We start from the raw sequence: 19,210 nt of genomic DNA, 5'->3' as shown, positions 1-19,210 counted from the left end.
CGCGAGACGAGTGTTTGAGTCAGCATCTGCAGGGCACGAGCACAGCTTGAAAAGAAGCGTTGTCTTTTTCCATGGAAGACGATGGACAGTCGCCAGTACAACTAGATGATAGTTCATTGTTTTATATATTAAATTGCATAATAATTTCATGTAAATGAAGAATTTCGTTGCATGGGGAAGAGAGATTTGTACATCAGTCTCGAGGCGCCCTCATGTGGTTGAGCAAGGATGTTATTTGAACTTTTCTTTTCATTACACTTTTTAGTGATATTTACCTCTTGATTTGCTCTCTGTTTTTAAAGAGATGGAACCATATTACCTTCTGTGCATGACTATGGCTGAAAAGGTGGAGGCAGTCGTATTATCTGTTGAGTAAGCAATTTTCTGGATCGTGCATATGGTCTTTGTATTATTAAAGGAGTTATTTACTAGACTCAGTTTGAACATTTTTGTTTAATTGATTGTTTAAGTACATACTGGCACCAGATGCATGTTTTCCAGATCAGTATAATTATGTTTTTCAGGCCTCGAAACATATTCTGACAGCCGAGGTTGGGTCGGTACTCCATGGAGCTCGCTTGCTCTCTCTCTCTCGTGCTCTGACAAATATATGTTTCCCATTAAGCCAAGATATCACGGATGAATAGCATCAAGACTGTAACTAATAGATGTCACCATACTTCCCAAACGATTAATAAAAGCATTAAAGATAGTTATTTTGTATTTCACGTTTTTTTTAATGTTATGCTTAAATGTGGTTTACTCTGTGCTTCAGGCCCTGGACTTCAACACCCCCTCACACCAGCAGAACGCCCACATTTCCATCCTATACAAATTCATGGCCCGCTTTTGGCTGGACTACCTAAATGGTGAGCAGAAACTTTCAGTTAAATACAGGGAATTTATTATAATTGTTTAGCTAATGTCAAAATGAATTATACAGTGCAACTGGATTTTATAAACAGGTATAATATTAACTCTAAATTTATATTTTAGTTTATTTGCATAAACACTTAAAATGCACAATAGAAATATTTACCATTGTGTGGCTTGATAGCTTTCTTAAATTAACAGACTTTCTGAAAGTAAACATTGAAACTGGCTGATTTATATATTTACAAATCTTTAAATTAAATTTACAAGGTTATGACATACAATGATACAAAATGAGTCAAATTAGTATTTTTACTTTTGCAAAAAAAAAAAGAAAAAAAAAAGAATGTATATTATAGAAAGACTTTTGTGGAAAGAAAATCACAATAAAGAGTCAAATAAAAAAGCAGTATACGTATTTACGTTTAAAAAAAAAAGAAGAAAAGAAAAGAAGAAGAAAATGTATAAAAGGATGGAAGGGGGAAATTAAAAATATATATCATTTTTGGCCTGCCAGAGCTTTCAGGGACAGATATCATTTTAGATGGATAGCACATGTTCATAAAAATGACTCTATGCCATAAAATCTTTTTTCAAAGCATATCATCATGTTTACATATAACTTATGACTGTTAAAACACAACACTACTGGGAAAATGTTCTAAGTCCTGTCTGGGAATTGCGACTTCTTTGGCAGTTTCTTTGCTGCTGGCAGTCAGCAGTTTTGACAAAAGGGAATTTCCTAGAAACCTAGCGGTGTGGTGGTTTAATGAAACACGATCTGGAAGGGAGTATTTGAGGGAAGCTATCTGTCACTGCTAGCACATGGGAACACCGAGGGGGGAGCAGATAAGCAGTTCTCACTGGTTTTCCCACCTGTGAGACCTTTACTGTTATTGCACCTTTTGTTTGGCTTTTTTTCTCTAATTGGGAGTGTGGGGACAATCATTTTGTTTGGATGTGTTACAGACAATACTATTATTCTCAGGGAAAAACCTTTTAAACAGATGATCTTTGTAATACACCCACGTTTATGTCCTCTTTTCTAGCTCTTATTGTTTTGTAACCACTCTGCATGCAAGTTTTTCAAAAATGATACGACTATCTTCTTTCATGTGAGTCAGTGTAGACTGGAATTATGTTTCTTTTGATGATGTGTTTTGGAACCGTCTTGATTATGTGATTTCTTGGCTACAAAAATAAACCATTGATGATGATTTTTTTTTTTGTGAAAGATTTCACTGCCTATAGGAAAGAAAAATCAATCTCATATTTGTCTCTTTGTGAGGGATCTCAATTTGAAAAACTTTATATACAATGCTTTTTTGTGGAAGACTTCTGCTGTAAAAATTATAATTCAACAAAAGCCCATTTCCACCACATAAGAATGAAACAATTATGACATAAATCATATTTATTTACATAAAAAGTAGAAATTCTGAGATACTGAGTCATGTTTATTAGAAAAAAAGGTCAAAATTATGAGATAAAATTGAAATTATGACTCATAATTATGACAAAAATGTTATATATTACTTTTCATTGTATTTAAAATTTATGATTTCTTCTGTCATAATTTGGACTATATTTGGATTTAAATATATATATATATATATATATATATATATATATATATATATATATATATTGTGCTATAGCAATGCTGAGGTCATAAGTTTAATCTCCAGTGACAAACCGATAAACGTATACCTTGCACCTTAATGCTGAGCTGATAATATACAGAAAAGAGACATAACTGAGGAATTATATTGAGGTATAAATGAGCTACGTCTGAGCTATAAACTTCTCTGGGTGTGTCTTTTTTACTGAAATCAAAAACATACAAAACAGAACAAATAAACTCAGAAGAACTTGAAATGAACTTTGTATATTTCTCTTTTGAATTGACAAAACCTCTTATTTGATTCAGATCCAGTGTTTTTTACCTCTGTGGTTGCTTCTCAAAGATTTTCTATGTGACTGCGATAGAGGGGTGAATTGCTAACTCTTTGCTAGAACACAGCAGAGTTAGCCTGCAGGCTGAACTGAGATTATCCTGCTGACTGGAGTAACCTGTTATCGTTCGTGCTTTGACGGAGAAACTGGAAAAAAGCGGAGATGTTTTTATGTGAACCTACTCAGGAGTATGACAGGTCAAGTCATAAGGCCAAATTGTGAGGCAGTTCCTGTTCCCATCAGCTACGTAACCTGATATAAATTTTCAAACATGGCATAATTTGCATTCAGGAAGAGTTTTCATGCCAAGGTCTCAAATCCCCACTAGTTTATTATGGCACACTGTAATACAAGTAATAATTAATCAGGAAAAGCTGTGTGAATATTTCAAAGGAAAGCAAGGCCCGAGTATTTCACATACCTAGCACTTGGAGGAATGTTATCTTTCGCATTGTTCATTGCTTCCTGAATTTAAGGGTAGTTGCTTGCACAGAGCCAGGCCGCCCATTTTTCTGTAAAGCAAATCAAAGTCAAAACTATTAGTGCAATATTCCTGAGATGATGACAGTTAGACACTCACTGACTCATTCAATTGGTTCTCAATAAAACTTATTAATTGGTTCATAATTCACACTGAATGATTGGTTTGTAAATTGGCCTGGGCTGAATTACCCAAAAGCATTGTAAGCCTAGTTGGCACCAAAAGGTCTCTTCAATCTACTTGGCTTACAATGCTTTTAGGAAACGCAGACCAGGCCAATTCACAAATGAATCATTCAGTGTAATTTGGGAACTGATTCAAAAATCACCATAAAGTTCACACTAAAAAGAATGATAATGATAACTATACAAGCCTCCACACCAACACAGTAACATTCTGTTTATTATAAGTTATTTTGTCTGACACATAAAATGCTCTAGCTCTTTAAAGTCAGATGGATTCTTATATTGGTTGTCAATGTTTTTATCATTTAACAGCTGTAAAAATATCCTTCTGAAAGTGCTTCTGATGATATTGCTCCTCTGTGTCATTATTGCCATAGCTGTGGTGTGGATGTCGCTATTCGCATATATTTAAAATGATTACTAAACCTAATTATGACAAACAATTATGAGAATTGATTTGAAATGATCATATAAAATCATAATAATGACTTAAAAACAAAAAATAATGTCTTAAATATTACTTTTTTTAAATCTCAGCTTCAACATTTTATCTCATAATTGACTTTGTAGGTCTGTCATAATTTATAACATTTTGTGTTGAAATAGGTTAAAAGGACTTTTCTCATCAATACAACGTACTATTTCATAATTGCAACATGTCAAAATTATGACTTTTTGTGACATTTCTGATGTTTTATGTTAATTTAGACATTTTATGTCAGATTATGACTTTCTCCATCATATTTTATCCCAATCCTTTTTTTTTCCATTCTTTCTCATGCTTTGTTTCTATCTATGTCAAGAAAATTAGACGCTTTCTCTTTAAGAGAATAATTGTCTCTGAAACAGTACATTTACCTTTTTTTTATAATTAAAAGGATGGTTCAATTAAAAATTAATAAATAAATAATTTAAAAAACCTCCACTATTTACTCACCCTCACGTCATTCCAAACATATATGACATTCATTTTTTCTGTGGAACAAAGGAACTGAATAAATGTAAATGTAAATTAATAAATGCAAATGAGTGAATGATGACATATTCTTTAACTGTTCCTTGGTAGTGCTACAGTTAAGCTGAAATGTACTTCATTGGATTAATTGTACTTACACTGGCGCTCACATTACATCATGTACATCACTGAGTGGTGAGACATTCTGATGAACATTTGAGCCTGTTTCATGTACCTTTCAGTACTTGACATGTCAGCTTACGCATTTGCACGCAGTGTAGCTCATCTATCACACTCCACCCAAGAATGACCATATGACTTTCACAGCTTCTTAATAGAGAAATACTGCCAAGTGTAAAAGAACACAACATCCCTCTAAGCCTTCACATTTTTATCTACCTAAATCAGCCGAGGAAATCTTCTCCTCCTTAGTGGTTCGAGACAGACTTTCTCAGCGATCTCTGACCTGAAGTGCATGTCTATTTGAAAACGTAAGTAAATATAAATATAGCATGCATTCATTTCAGCTCTGATGGCTATGGATGGAGCGAGGGCAGGCCGGCCCTCAGGACAATCCTCCCACATGGCGACGTGGCAATCAGCATCAACCTCTGCCTTTTTCACCCCAAAGGGAAAACTAGGGAATCTCCCTGTCTCCTTTTGCTCTTACTCAGGAGTGATGTCACTGAGAAGCACAATACACCCTTGTATCCCGGCCTTTAAGTCTCTTGGCACTTTGATTGCATGACTTAGGCATGTCAGAATATAATTTTAGCCCCCCCCCCCATGACTTTATAGCTGCAACGAACGATTTTACTCTTTTTACCACTTCCTAATTTCCTCCTGCTCTATTTGCCATTTTTGAGCATTTGTCACTAACAGGAATTTTTTTCAGGCAACAAAGTGCCCCCCACCCCCCAATTTCTTTTCACGAGCCATATTCCTTATTCCCCAAGTGTAATTTAGCACTGAATCAAGCCCCTTTAACTCTGTGAACCCCCCCCCCCCCCCACCCACCATGTTCTTCCCAAAGGATATGATCACACATTCATCAGCGCTCTGTCAAGTCTTTACGGCCTCTGCAGCTTAGTTTAAAAATCCCTAAGGAGGGAAGACCAGCCCTGAGGTCCTATTGTTAGTTCTCGCTTTAGCTTGCTATCAGTTTGGAAAAGTGCATAGTAACACAATGATATCACAGTTCAGCTCTATATAACTGCAGTGAACCTAAGGCTGATATGAAACAGCCCTGAGGCTTTTTGTCTAGCGGAATTACATTCAGGACCTTGAGTGGTGCTTTCCTGTTTAAATGCTGCTATGCTAGGGCATGTTGCGAGAGTGTTGCTATGTGTTCAGAGAGGTTGCCACTAGCCAGGGTCTTGCTATGTGTTCTGAGTGGTTGCCAGAACATTGCTATGTGGTTTGGGGGAAGTCGTCGCCTAGTGGTTAGAGAGTTTGACTCCTAACCCTAGGGTTGTGGGTTCGAATCTCGGGCCGGCAATTCCACGACTTAGGTGCCCTTGAGCAAGGCATCGAAAAGTCTAACGATTTCACATCCAAGTCTTTATGAAATTCTGCTCCTTATATTTAGTCCAGGATTTTTTTTTCCCTTTTGAAAATCGTGATAGTTTACAGTGAGAGAGTGTTCCTGTGTGTTCAGGGGTTGCTTAAACATTCAGCTCCTAGAAAAAGGGAGTCAGTGGGGGAAAATTTTCTCTCTTGTGCAGGACATAGGTCAATCATGGCGCCAGACTACAGTAATGTTTCATGGGCAGAGGAATCCCCCTCCACTAACTCCCACACCAACAACTCACACCCACCCAGTACACACACACACACACACACACACACACCCTCAGATCTTTCTGCTTATGTATGAATGCGGCAGGGTCACCATAAGCGTTGAGTTTGTCACTCTTTGGCTGCAGCTTTTCCTGGCGTCAGCTAAAACAAACCCGCCCAATCTACACTTTGCATTCACTTCTGCTGGAAAATCCCAAGTTTCCGGCCCGTCCACTGGTCGCCTGCCGTCGTGTTTCTTTTTTTTTTTCCTTCTTTGTGTTCCTCCTCCTCCCTTCCACCGTGTCTGTGCCAGATATCGTCAGATCCACAGTGCCGCTCGTTGCATTGTTAAGGTTGCCTGCGATCCAGAGCAGGACATGTCAACACCATGGCCTTCAGAGACCGCAGTTGAACGCAGCTGGCTGACAGAGATAGAGTGAAAGAAAGCACGAAAGAGAGTGGAAAAAGAATGGGTGTGGAAACAATATATATTTGAATTAAGAACAAGGTTTATACCAGTTTTTCCATTGTTCTACATACAATGAGATTTTGTTTAACTTTGTAATCTCTTGCTTTTGCTTCAGAATAATGAATCATTGTAAACGATCACCACAAGCATTGTTTGACTCTATTGCCAATCAAACTGGTTATTCAAAATGAACCTATAAAAGAGCACTGCTGATCCTTTATAAAGAAGCATGCCCTCCATATTTTTTGCTGAGCTTTACTTTTTAGGAGGAAGTCACAGTCATTGTCCTAAAACTTTGCTGAAGCCCGTTTGGTCACCACCTTTCATCTGCTGTTGATTATAGAAGCTGATCTAATCTCAGCGTGACACATCTGGCACAAACAAGTCCATGAAAAAAAAGCAATATTGGGTAACTTTGCTGAGGCTTGTGGAGCAGGATTGAGCTTTGGAAGGCCCCAATCCCGCTCCGCTGTGAACTCCCAATGGGAATCAGTTTTAAAGCAACTATAAAATGGTAATGTTAGAGAACATGTAAGCACCTCCAGGTTAACGAGTATATATGCTCTGCTGGAAACAGTAGTGCTTTTTAAAGAGTGCTATTCATATTTATTATGTCTTTAAACTTAATAATCACGCTCACGGATGGGGGGAAAAGCAGCACTGTTTTTAATTAAATATTTTGGGGGTTGTATAGCGTACATGCATTTTGGAAAATTTGTTCGTTGGCTTGGAATTGGAAGGTCCTCTGTGTTATGGAGCACCTGGAATGGCATAAGCAAATCATTTTGTCATGTGAAAACTATAGTTTATACATAGCATATAGCATATACATGGTTGGACAACAGGAAGAAAGTGTGGTTTCCCTTTTGGACCCTGAAATTTAGAATTGACTTTTTTTTTTAAAGGGGCCCACCTAAACCTGTCATCAAGTTGATGGGAGTAACAGAATATCTCTTTAAATCAGATGGCAAGAAATGGTCAGCCCCGAGAAGCACAATACATGGAATACCCCCTAGACTTTGTAAATGGGACCAGATTGCAACCACATGTTAAAAATCAAATACAGTCAGAATTTGGTCATGTTTTCTCAAACAAGAAAAACACAACATTTACAACAGAATAATACTTGAATCTGTATGAAAATCAACATGTTTCTGAATGAAAATACATCAGTTTATTAAAACAAAACTGTAAATAATTTAAACCCTGTTGGAAAATCCAGCGCTTTGGAACATGGTAGATGGTTTCTAGATGCTGATGCAAGTTGGTCATTAGTTCTAGTACAAGATGTTTTTCCAATTTAGACCAACTAATTGGACCAGCTAATGATGATCAACTTACACAAGATATAAATTAGTCTAATACAGTCTAATACTTAACCCTGCTAAGCCTTTACATAAGGATTCAAAGCTCCATTTAAATTTTGGTGGGCATTGACATAATGCAATGCAAAACAACAATGACTGAGAGGTGTACAAAATAATTTCTCAGAAGTCTGTTGTATCACATTTGACACATTTTAACAAAAAAGAAAAAAAAAGAAGAAAAAATTGTGTAGGAATAATTAAAAAAAGAAGAAGAAGAAAACACCTGCTAAGGACAAGAACTGTTAATAAGATGACAGAAGACATGAGTACAACATACTCTTCACAAAGGTTTATGATGTTTATAATTAAGATTCCTAAGAAATTCATTTCTCATATGTGATAAAGCATGGTCGAGAGGGTTAAAGGAACAATTCACTCAAAAATGTTAATTCTTTCACAATTTCCTCACCTTTATGTTGTTTTCAGACATGTCTTCCATTGAAGTCAAACAGAGATGATTACACCATTCACTTCAGCAGTTTCTTTCTGAAACACAATAAAAGTGAACTGTGATTAAGCTTCACTGTCATTGTGCCAAGCATCTCCATTTGTGTTCCATAGAATAAGGAAACCCCCGGGCTTTGGAAAAACTTGAGTGGGAAAATGACGACAGCATTTATAAATTTGGAGTGAATTGTGACTTAGAACGGGATCTTCCATCAGGACAATCATGATACAATAAGACGAGTTTTATGCTAAGCTACGAAACTTTCACAAGTAATTATTATATATTATGATCGCATTGAACAGAAAAGCACAAACGAAAGAGGCTTTAGATGTATATCGTTACAGGAAAGTAAAACCTGCACTTCGTTTCCTTGATAGTCAAGCGCTGCCCCGCCTCCATGTTTTTTTCATATGTAGAGAAGGAATTCTACCCCAGCTTTTGTCTCGAGCTGCAGTAACACACGCAATGGTCAGCATGTCAAGCTCACACACCATGCAGTATATCGGACTCCTGCTGCTGGCTGCAATTCTCCTGCAAACAATAGCCGTGGCTGTGACTTTCATATACTTCAGCAACGTCTTATCGACGGTAAGGGCCGTTTAAATTACGCGTTTTCATGCACGTTACCTCAGAACTTGTGTTAAGTTTTCCTGACCGCCTTGCTGTGCATGTTTCACATCGGAAATGCACACTTTAGAGCAAATATGAATTGTTTGCAAGCATTTCTCGCTTCGTTTGCTGAGGTTTCTGCCTGCATTTTGTTTAGTGGACAGCTGCCAACAGGTCGCTCAGTGGAGACTGAAGTGCAAGTTGAGCAACAGGAGTCGACAATCAATGGCAATGCACAGTTATTTAAAAGTATTAAAAAGTCAGCATTATAAAATATAAAATGCAAAATGTAACGTTTTATGATTATTATTATACAATCATTTCAAAATGAGCACATAATGTTTTGATTTGTGCATTGTATGCATAGAAAAGATTGTATAATTTCATAAAATTATAGAATGGATAGATCTATGATAATGGCATGGATTGGCATTTTATCTAGGCTATGCAAAACATAATAAATTGAACATACCGCGTCTTGTTTGTTACATACAATGACGCAATTTCAAGCAAATATAATTTTATAAATAGATACGCATTATATAATTATCTTAGACTTGTATGCAGGTAAAAAAAATATACCATACATATTAATTGTTAGTAACGATAACATTTTATATTTTCATGTCTTATTTTTTTTTTTGCGATTAATGGATGCAAAAATAACCAACCAATCTTCAATTAAAATCAATTAGATATAATGACTTGATTTTGCATTGTATAAAAGAAAATTATAATTTTATGAAAGTATAATTTCTAAAAGTATTAAAATATATTTGCATTTTTTGTGTACAAACGAGAAGATCTAAAGCAATTGCCATTTTGACTGCCATGGACCTACGTTTGAATTAAATATAAATAAGTACATGCAATATCATTGTGTTTGTTTTTTATGCATTCAAAACAATAATTCATATTTCGTTCAAATGAAAAATGTTTAACTAGTAGGCTACACAAAAAGCTTTTTGCTTGGTCACCGAGCGGAATTAGTTATAATTGTTTTTAAACCATAGTCTTAATAACAAAAATACTTTTTTTTCTTCATATTTTACAGATGAAAGAAACCTTCTCCAAAAGCAGCGTGTCGTGTCTGATGCGCGCTAACCTCAGAACGATAAAGGGGCAGGAACTGAACGCGGATGAGGGGAAAGACGACCCCTGCTGGCAGGTCACGCAACAGCTCCACTTTCTGATTGAAAAGGTATCCGCTTTAGAGGGGCCGTGAATCATAAAGCTGGCCAGGGTGTAGACAATGAGTCCATTTATGACTTGGATCGTTTTTCCTTTTTTAATTAATAGAGGAATTTCCTTAATTTTTCCAAGCTTAAATTGAGGAAACCCAAATATGAGAAATAGTGCATTCACATCTTTCAGTGTGAAACCTAAATTGAATCTTTTATAAATTGTATTTTTTTTCTCTTTCTTTCTTTTTTTTTTTTTTTTTAACAGTCGATGTCCAGTCGTTACCAGAAAGAAATTTCATCTGCCGTCAAAGGTATTTCATAACACATTCATATTAAGTTTATAAGAAGACATAAACTATGAGTGAATTAACCTTTGGGCTTTTACCAGATGAAGTCTCGCGTGTGCTTCCCTCATTGGTGATCCAAGATCAAGATGATTCCCCTCGGCCTAAAATCGCAGCACATGTGACCGGGAGCTATATACCAGAAAAAGATGGAGGAGGTATGTCTAGTTCCTGGAAATACTTGATTTTTTTCAAAGTAAACTTTGTTTATTAGCTGCTGGAATTTGGTTAAGTTTGAGTTCTGCGACTCTTTTCTGTTTCCTTTTTTGTACTGAACTATTACAACAACAACATATCGTTTATCTTTGGGTCCACATTCACCTTTTAAGTGCACCAATATATGCTGCCAGACTGGATTACATCCAGATCAGATAGAAAACCACTATGCTATGCAAAAACAGCATGGCATCCCTGCAAATAAACATCGGTTTAATGATAGCTTCCATAAAAGGAAGCTCATAAACCTTTAATGTAGGTCAGAGGGCGTCTTCCTCCTTTAAAAAACCAAACAGTTTCATCATATCTCTGTGGCTGTTTGCCTGAAACAAAAAGCTGGTTTGTAACTCGAGCCGAGTCTTTGAAACAAGCACCCCGTTCCGTTTGTCTGCCAAATGCTGAAACAATGCAGCTTTTCTGTCAAAGCCGACCCATAATCCTTCTCTCTGGCTTTACAATGCAGGTCAACCGAACAGGAAGGTGTACGGCCAGAAGATTCAGTCGTGGGAGTCCGAAAAGGGTCTGGCTTTCCTCCAGAACGTGGAGTTAAGCGATGGAGAATTGGTGGTGCCGCAAGCCGGGCTTTATTACATCTACTCCCAAACTTATTTCCGACACACGCTCATCGAGGAGGATGAAAGCGACCGCAGGGAAGTGGACGGGACGTCAGGCGATTCGGTTCGGGGGAAACCGATGTTGCAGTATGTTTATAAAAAAGTAAGTTCGTATCCGGTGCCAATTTTGCTAATGAAAAACGCTCGGACGACCTGCTGGTCACGTGACGCAGAATACGGACTGTATTCCATCTACCAAGCGGGGCTTTTTCAGCTTGGAGGAGGTGACAGGGTGTTTGTGACGGTCAGCAACCTGAGCACCATCGACATGGACGAGAAGTCAAGCTTCTTCGGAGCATTTTTGGTCAGCTAGTGATGCCCAGCCAGAAAACAACACATCTGGTGGTTTGTTTTGAGCTCTAAGAAGAGCGACAAGACTCGGCTCGCTCCGTATTTCTACCTGAGCTTTCTTTGAACAGCTGCCAAGCGCCTCAAAACATTTGGACGCGCTTGCCGAGATGCTCCTTCTCTTGCCAAAACAGTTAACCTTGATTGACCTGAGCTCGGAAAGGTGCAAATATTTGGCACTTTTTTTTACATTCGGCCAGCGGATCCGATCTTAAATCAGCTCCTTGGTGAAATGTGTCGGAGTTCAAATCCAGTACGTCTGCCTGGAGGGGCGACGGAAAACGAGGGGCTTGCCAGGACATTTAGGAGTTGTTTGGACGTGATGCCTCTGTCTGGGCAGGAAAAAGGAAGGTGTGACTTTAAGCAAGACTTTTTAACGTCTGTGGAAGAGCTGCAGGCTTTTCTTGTCCTCTTTGGACCTGTGATTGTATTAGACATCTTTTAAAGACAAACTTCATATTGGGATTTTCTAAAGACTTCAAAATCATGCCTTGATTGTATTTTTGACATGATTGTCAGTTTTAGCACTATTAATGTCTGTATTGTGAGTGATTTTTATATCATAATACATTCCTTAAGCATGAATCTTGTACATTAGCTAAATGTGAAAAAATCACTGTGACATTGTAAAATGACTTTTGTATATACCTTTATTTTTATCAGCGCTGAACATAAACTAAATATTTCTGCATTTTGGTTTGTTCTTCGTAGTGTTTCAGTTTTATTGTAACATTTTATCAGAAACTGACTTTCAGTTAAAAGTAACTATGTACGTTACAGTACACTGTGTTCTTCACTTCTGGGTATTTTTCATACCCAGACCTCAATTCTTTGTATTAAATATGTACATTTTACATAATGTTGGCAAAACAATCATTTGGTTGTTTGATTCATTATACCTTTTAAGACCATGTAACTATATTATTTCAGTATGGTTTCTAACAGTTTGAGTTAATTTAATAATATTGTAACATATGTTACAGTATTGATGCAGTAACATTGTCTTCAAATATGATTGTATGTGTGTGTATGTATATATATCTCACACACAGCAAACAATATATAGACTGATGTTATATTAGGTGATTTTTTTTTTTTAATCAAATATTTTCAACTATCCAATCCTGTAGCTCAATTGGTAGAGCACTGCGTTATCAAGCACAAGGTTGGGGGTTCGATTCCCCGGGAACACAATAGGTAAAAATTGATAGCCTGAATGCACTGTAAGTCACTTTTAGCGTCTGCTAAATGCATAAATGTGTTCGACTCATTTTACTTAGTCAAAAATCTGTTTCTTATTATAATGGTAACAAATTTTTATGGTAAAATTGATTTGATTTACTACACCTATTTCATAAGAACAAAGAAGTTATGAATATGCTATGAGCAAAATAGTAATTCATTTTGTCTTTATTCTGCCCACTTGTGGTAAATGTTCACAAATACACTTACTGGGCCGAGATCCATAACATTACTGCACTCCATGGATTTGTTTGATTTCACTATTAAGGACATATGATTCTAGTTTACCATCCAGTGAACATGAGTGATTAATAGTTATATTTTTAACCTCTGATATTTCAATAGCAATATAGATGGTTCAAAGGTACTGTAGACAACGCCGCTACACAAAAACATACTTATTAAAATGCTTATAAATTATGTCAGGTCCTGTAAAGTGATTGAAGAAGAGCTCCCAGCTCAAACAATGCCACCTCCACAAGCTCAGAATTCATGTTATGCATTTAACCCATCCAAAGTGCGCACACACACACACACACACACACACACACACTGTGAACACACACCTGGAGCAGTGGGCATCATTTATGCTGTGGCACCCGGGGAGCAGTTGGTGGTTTGATGCCTTGCTCAAGGAAACCTAAGTCATGGTATTGCCAGCCCGAGATTTGAACCCACAACCCTAGGGTTAGGAGTCAAACTCTCTAACCACTACGCCACAACTCCCCACTTCTTGTTGACTTTATCAGGAAAAAACAATCAAGTTATGCACTCACATATGGACAACATATGTTTCATTGCAATGTCTTGTGATTGTAATACACTCTTGTAATTGTTTGCAGCACCCATTGTTTAACATTGCATGTCTGAGCAGCTGTGTTTAGCTTATTCCATTTGCATTTAAGTTTGGAGATATATATATAGCCACACTCATTAATACATTAATCATTGTCAATGATTTATAACAAAATTATTTAAAACATGCAATGCATCTTCTGCGATAAAGTGATTTTTGAAATGAAAGACAAGAGTCGTGTTGTTGGGATTTTTCTTTTTTGTGGAAATATGTTACATTTATATTACAGGTATTTAAATGCCCCAAGAAAAAAGACAGCAAAAACTAGCACAATCAAGACAACAACATAATTTAGACAGAAAAACCGTACATACTGCATCTGTGTGACTTGCATCTGTAGAAATGGTATCCAGCTGATGCCCTGGGTGGACCGTAATCTATGTTAAGTGATACCCAATAAATACTGCAAATGTTGTTAATGTAACTTACAAAATATATCATAAAATGTAATTTTTAAATCGAATTCCTTAAGTCTGTGTACAAAAACTGTTTATAAATACAACCAGTCTCTACTGATGCTGTAGGGTACCATTCATTTATCAGGTCTCATCCCCTAACCTACAAACTGATAATCTTCCACATATGCACATATCGTGACCCACAACAATGAGGTCAGGTATATCTTGCCAAAGATCATGCCTTAAAGATCACTTGTACTTTAAAGTAAAAAAAAATAATAATAATAAAAAAATAAAACCTTTTACAAAAGAAACTCTTGACTTACAGTATCCCAATTCACCGCTCCTTCTTAAGGTGTGCAAGAAAACCAAAACGAACAGTACAAACGATTTTAAGGCACGAGCTTCAGCAATAACTAATTTAATTGATAATGTGAACTGGAACAGAATCACAGTAGCTGCCTTATCGCTGACTCTGCTGGCATCAGTCCCTCAGATCCATCAGCAAGTCGGTTTGGAATACAGGGCGATGTTAAAGGAGAATCATCTGGTACTCAGTCAAACCTCATGTCCAATGGTTCATCGAATCCTTTGTCTTCGTGTGGCCCCGTAGCCAAGAAGGAGGCCACAGGCGAGCCAGCCGCCGTGGAGACATTGAGCATCCCGCCGGCGCCGCTACCTGTGGTGTTCCGCACTGCGATGCTTGTGACGTTGATGCCCAGAGTGAGTCTTGTCTGCTCGAGTGCCTTCTCTGGCACCGCGAAAGCCTCCAGTTTTTTTTCGCCATTGGCCATGTAGGAGTTCTGGCAGCCCCTGCATATGCAGTCCAGACAGGCTTTGCGGTTGGAGTAACAGGGGCACCGCTGTCCACGGCACGTAAGAACACTTGGGTTTTGAGTTGCTCTGCCACACTTGCAGCCCTTTTTCTCTTGTGTCTTTTTGTACAACACTTTCGTTGGGCTCCCGGGAATGAGGGCGTTAGTCAGAATCCGTTCTTTTGTCTTCTCCTTTGACTTTGGAGTGCCTTGTTTGGACTTAGTGTATGCCTTTTTGGGTCCATGGTTGTCAATGGTCTTTTTGACAGTTTTAGCAGGCACCGGTAATGCCTTGCCCACCTTAGAAAGGCCACCACCGTTGGGCACCGCCGCCATGTGGGGGATAGTCTGAGTGGGAGATTTAGGTTCGGACTTTATTGGAACAGGGGCGGAGGCGCCCAATGTGGGGCCGTGGATGAAGGTGGAAATATGTACGGGTTGAACCTTCTCGCTGTCGCTTTCTGACCGTGAGCGCTTCCGGTTGGACCGTGGCATTCTAGGTGTCACTGCGGAACAGGATATTCCCAAATGTTGTGGATTCTTTTGGGACATTGGGTGCTGGGGGACAAAAACCTCCTGCGAGTCTTGCGGGAGAGAGGAGAGCTGCCGAGCAGAGTTGACCAATGCAAATGGTCCATTCAAGTTTCCTGAAGGTTCAAGAGTCGACTGCAATATTGCAGGACACTCGTCCTGGGCAACGTGGTCTGGTTCTAGAGTCCTGAGCACTTCCTCTACACTCAAGAGGAGAGTCCCGCCATCATGTTTAATATCCTCACCAAAGCCACAAATGTCCATGGTGCTGGTACATAGTTCCTCGCCAGCAGCTGCCACTGCCTCGCACACGGGGATCTCATTTGTGAAACTCTCTTGTTTCACTGCGTCGCCCCCGCTTTCCACTGAGTCTGGAACACTGGCCTCTAGTGAAGGTAAACTGGCGGTCAACTCCTCCACGTTGGTCAAACCATTGCAATCCTGGAGGCCATTCACTCCTAGAGGACTGAAGTCTTGCTTTTTGATCTCTGTCGATGGGGACTGGCCCTCATCGGGGAGAGTTTCTGAGGTCGAGGGTGTAGGAGACTGGTTTGTCAAGCTCAGGGAGAGTGACTCCTCCTCCTGTCTGTTGTCCAATGAGAGTCCTTCATTCAACAGCGCCAGGATGTCTGGGGACCCTCCCACAGTACTTGAAATGTGCTGGGCGAGAGGAGAATCTGCGATGTACTCGCAAATCTTTCTGTAGCAGTCCACCAAGATGCACAGCTGCTTGTTCTCCTCAAACTGCTCGTAGTCTTTACACCAGCTGCACGATGGTTTCATCATCATCTTTTTACCTTTACATGATTTACAGACATAGTGCTGGCACGATGAGTTGGTTGGAGCAATTGGATCTTGTAGCAAATTGCCTAAATAAAGAAAGAAACTATGTTTAGACCATGAAACAACAGAATAGGTATTATAACAACACATCTACATGCTAATTATTCAAAGATGCTGGAAGATGCTGTACCTTTAAAGTGATCATTCCAATCACAGTTTAGTGGTTCATTACCAACAGAATACATGCACTACATTGCATCTACATAAGACATGGTTCTGCAACATTCAAGAAAAACCCCATATGCATCTCAAATGCATATGCATTGTTTTTATAAACACATGCGTGTTATGTAATATAATATAAATATTAAGCAATTACTGATGTGATTAGAAAATATACATGGATTATCAATAGCTATATTTTAAGAAAGAAAAGAAGCAATGAATTACCAACTCATTCAAAAAGTAGCACTGCTGCATACAGGGTTCCCACACCTATTGACCAATCAATTTTTGAAAACAATCAATATATTATTTGCACCGGAAAAGTGCATTTCCAACTAATATATATATATATATATATATAATTCAGCATAAAATTATATAAATAATATGATTAAATAATTATCTATAATTTATATTAACATATATAATGTTTCAATGTTACAGAAACCCAAATAATAATAAAAAAAATTGTTGGATATTAAAAACAAATTCTAACATAAAATTATAATGATTTGAAATAAATTTCAAATATATACATTTCTAAATAAATATTATATATACACTATATATGAACGTTTCCACTGAAAAACCTGTAAAGATGGAATCTGAATAAATGGGCAATCTGTCTTAAGCAATCGGTTTTATCTGACTGAACAGGCAAGCCATTACTATTCAACCCCCATGCATCTATAAACACAGAGCCTGTATGCACTGCTGTGTGTCTAAATACCCAGGCTCCAGTTGTCATTGTGGGTCAGGAATCTGTGGACTGAATGGGGGTGTGTCATGGTCGGTGGAGCTTTGAGAGCACCTTATAAGCATGCAGTGATCAAGCAGAAATGATCATGCAAGCATGCAGTGATGAAGCAAAATAAACGGGCTCTCACCACACACAAGGCAGGCTAGAGACTGTCTGAAAAAAGGCAAGAGCTTATAGATTTCCGCCAAAGCCTGGGGGTCCCGGGGATCGCACTGCAGCACCGACCGACAAGCTGACACGTAGAGAGTGGTCGCATTCACCGGGTTCATCTCAGCAGTGTCGAGCTAGACAGATCCAGTTCGGGGAGGAAAAAAGATTAGGAGCGACAGTACGAGGCTTCAGCCCACGTATCATCAATGTCGATGAACCTGCGCGTGCAATTCCGTCGAGTGTGAAATGCAGGGGAGATTTCAGCAGATATGGTTGTCTTTGCGTTACATCGCATGCATTAAAACCACTCCATCTTAACGTTTGCCCCTCTTCCACGGCACGAAATACGGCCAAATCATCATCGTCGTCATCGGATAAAAGCACATCCACTATGATCCGATTGAAAACACATTCAGCGATGCATTTGCACAATTTCTTGCATTATTATTTTTTTTAATTCAACAACAACACACTGGCGGCGCTCTTCACCCCACCGGGCCTGCAATTAGGTTACCACCAGAAAGCACAGATTGCCTCCTTGTCTTATCCTGGATGAGCGGAGTCCTTATTTGGAGTGCTACTCCATAGGTTTATATATTATTCTTGTCGTGCGTACATGTAAGTTAATCAGCCTCAGCTCATAGCGACAGTACACAAGCACCGTCACTCTGTTATTGTCCGCCACTCTTCATAGCGCTGCAAAAAAGAAAACAGGCCGCTTTTTGTGCAACCGGTCTTCCAGTGCGTTAGGCTGCCAGATATTCACCGTGCATGCTTGCGAAGGGATTCCAGGTCGGGTGTAACAAAGCCCCGTTGAGTTAGCTGCCCGTTTGATGTCAGTGTGAGCTGCGCCTCGGAAACAAAAACAGGCCGCTTCGCTTCTTTTTAGGATGTATCCTGCCGTTTTCCTTTCGTTCGGGCGCGTCGCACGAGTTGCGCGTGATAAATATGCGAATTTAATATCCAAACTATATGCACAAATTATTATTTGGAGAAAAAAACGTATAGATATATATTCAGTAGCGATATTGAAATGTATTTGAAAAGGCTTATCCCCTCCCTTCCTCTCTGCGCATTAGAACAAGGAGGGGGCGCTGCTGTGAACATCTCGCGAGAACAAAACAAGAACGACTATGGAGCTATGGAGCGGGATGCTTCCGTGATAGTCTCGCGATACTTTTCCCGGCATGGAGGCTGTTATTTAACTCGCGAGAAGAGAACGCAAACTAGTGTGGGCGACTGGTTCCCTTGGTTACATAAACGTTATAATGTGGGGCGTGGCCCCGAAAAAAACAAATAAACATAACAGACAGCAAGTAAAATATCCAGACACATTATTAAAATAGCAAAGTACGTGAAATTATTTCCCTACACTTTACATTATCTATTAGCTGTGAATTAGCTGTGTATACATTAGCTGTGAATATATTCACATTAGCTGTGAATATATTTCCTTTCTGCATGGCATACTTTTCACAATACTTTATTACAATTCCGGCTTTCAAATGTCTATTACAACTACCAATAACATTAGACTAATTTAACTGAACTTTGTAATATTTATAGTAATGTTACATAGTTTTAATTATATATACATGATAGGTAAAAATGTATACCCTGAA

The 19,210-nt window shown here is 38.5% G+C and overlaps 2 protein-coding genes and 2 long non-coding RNA genes across 5 annotated transcripts; 1 reads left to right on the top strand and 3 right to left on the bottom strand.

The window, feature by feature from the left end:
- Positions 1-2,530: 2,530 nt before the first annotated feature.
- On the bottom strand, positions 2,531-4,997 carry LOC127946044 (uncharacterized). Its single transcript, XR_008151002.1, has 3 exons — positions 4,433-4,997; positions 3,251-3,341; positions 2,531-2,975 (listed from the first exon to the last, which is right to left on the bottom strand). It is a non-coding gene; the product is annotated as an uncharacterized LOC127946044 (long non-coding RNA).
- Positions 4,998-5,463: 466 nt separating this feature from the next.
- Positions 5,464-9,002, bottom strand: LOC127946525 (uncharacterized). Its single transcript, XR_008151112.1, has 3 exons — positions 8,869-9,002; positions 8,475-8,551; positions 5,464-6,651 (listed from the first exon to the last, which is right to left on the bottom strand). It is a non-coding gene; the product is annotated as an uncharacterized LOC127946525 (long non-coding RNA).
- Positions 8,960-12,519, top strand: LOC127946524 (tumor necrosis factor ligand superfamily member 10-like). The gene is made up of 5 exons (XM_052543148.1): positions 8,960-9,101; positions 10,177-10,323; positions 10,572-10,617; positions 10,695-10,808; positions 11,330-12,519. The coding sequence occupies exons 1-5, from the start codon at positions 8,979-8,981 to the stop codon at positions 11,791-11,793; spliced, it is 894 nt and encodes a 297-aa protein (XP_052399108.1). The 5' UTR covers positions 8,960-8,978; the 3' UTR covers positions 11,794-12,519.
- Positions 12,520-13,862: 1,343 nt separating this feature from the next.
- On the bottom strand, positions 13,863-18,694 carry LOC127946523 (E3 ubiquitin-protein ligase MSL2). 2 transcript variants are annotated; one of them, XM_052543146.1, is made up of 2 exons: positions 17,566-18,694; positions 13,863-16,539 (listed from the first exon to the last, which is right to left on the bottom strand). In XM_052543146.1, the coding sequence occupies exons 1-2, from the start codon at positions 17,705-17,707 to the stop codon at positions 14,879-14,881; spliced, it is 1,803 nt and encodes a 600-aa protein (XP_052399106.1). In that variant the 5' UTR covers positions 17,708-18,694; the 3' UTR covers positions 13,863-14,878. The 2 variants fall into 2 exon arrangements, with proteins under 2 accessions (XP_052399106.1, XP_052399107.1); XM_052543147.1 differs by having other exon boundaries at positions 18,355-18,694.
- Positions 18,695-19,210: the final 516 nt, after the last annotated feature.

The sequence above is a fragment of the Carassius gibelio genome, chromosome A24 (genome assembly GCF_023724105.1).
Source record: "Carassius gibelio isolate Cgi1373 ecotype wild population from Czech Republic chromosome A24, carGib1.2-hapl.c, whole genome shotgun sequence".
Classification (NCBI taxonomy): domain Eukaryota; kingdom Metazoa; phylum Chordata; class Actinopteri; order Cypriniformes; family Cyprinidae; genus Carassius; species Carassius gibelio.
Note: the sequence above shows the minus strand (reverse complement) of the source record. Positions and strands in the feature narration are given on the sequence as shown.

What these genes read in the sequence shown, in the direction of transcription:
- LOC127946524 (XM_052543148.1), top strand. Translation starts at nt 8,979, where the DNA reads ATGGTCAGCATGTCAAGCTCACACACCATGCAGTATATCGGACTCCTG. An exon ending in TCAGCAACGTCTTATCGACG is followed by an intron (nt 9,102 to 10,176) that starts GTAAGGGCCGTT and finishes CATATTTTACAG; the next exon opens with ATGAAAGAAACCTTCTCCAA. An exon ending in ACCAGAAAAAGATGGAGGAG is followed by an intron (nt 10,809 to 11,329) that starts GTATGTCTAGTT and finishes TTTACAATGCAG; the next exon opens with GTCAACCGAACAGGAAGGTG.
- LOC127946523 (XM_052543146.1), bottom strand. Translation starts at nt 17,707, where the DNA reads ATGAACCCGGTGAATGCGACCACTCTCTACGTGTCAGCTTGTCGGTCG. An exon ending in TCTAGCCTGCCTTGTGTGTG is followed by an intron (nt 16,540 to 17,565) that starts GTGAGAGCCCGT and finishes TTCTTTATTTAG; the next exon opens with GCAATTTGCTACAAGATCCA.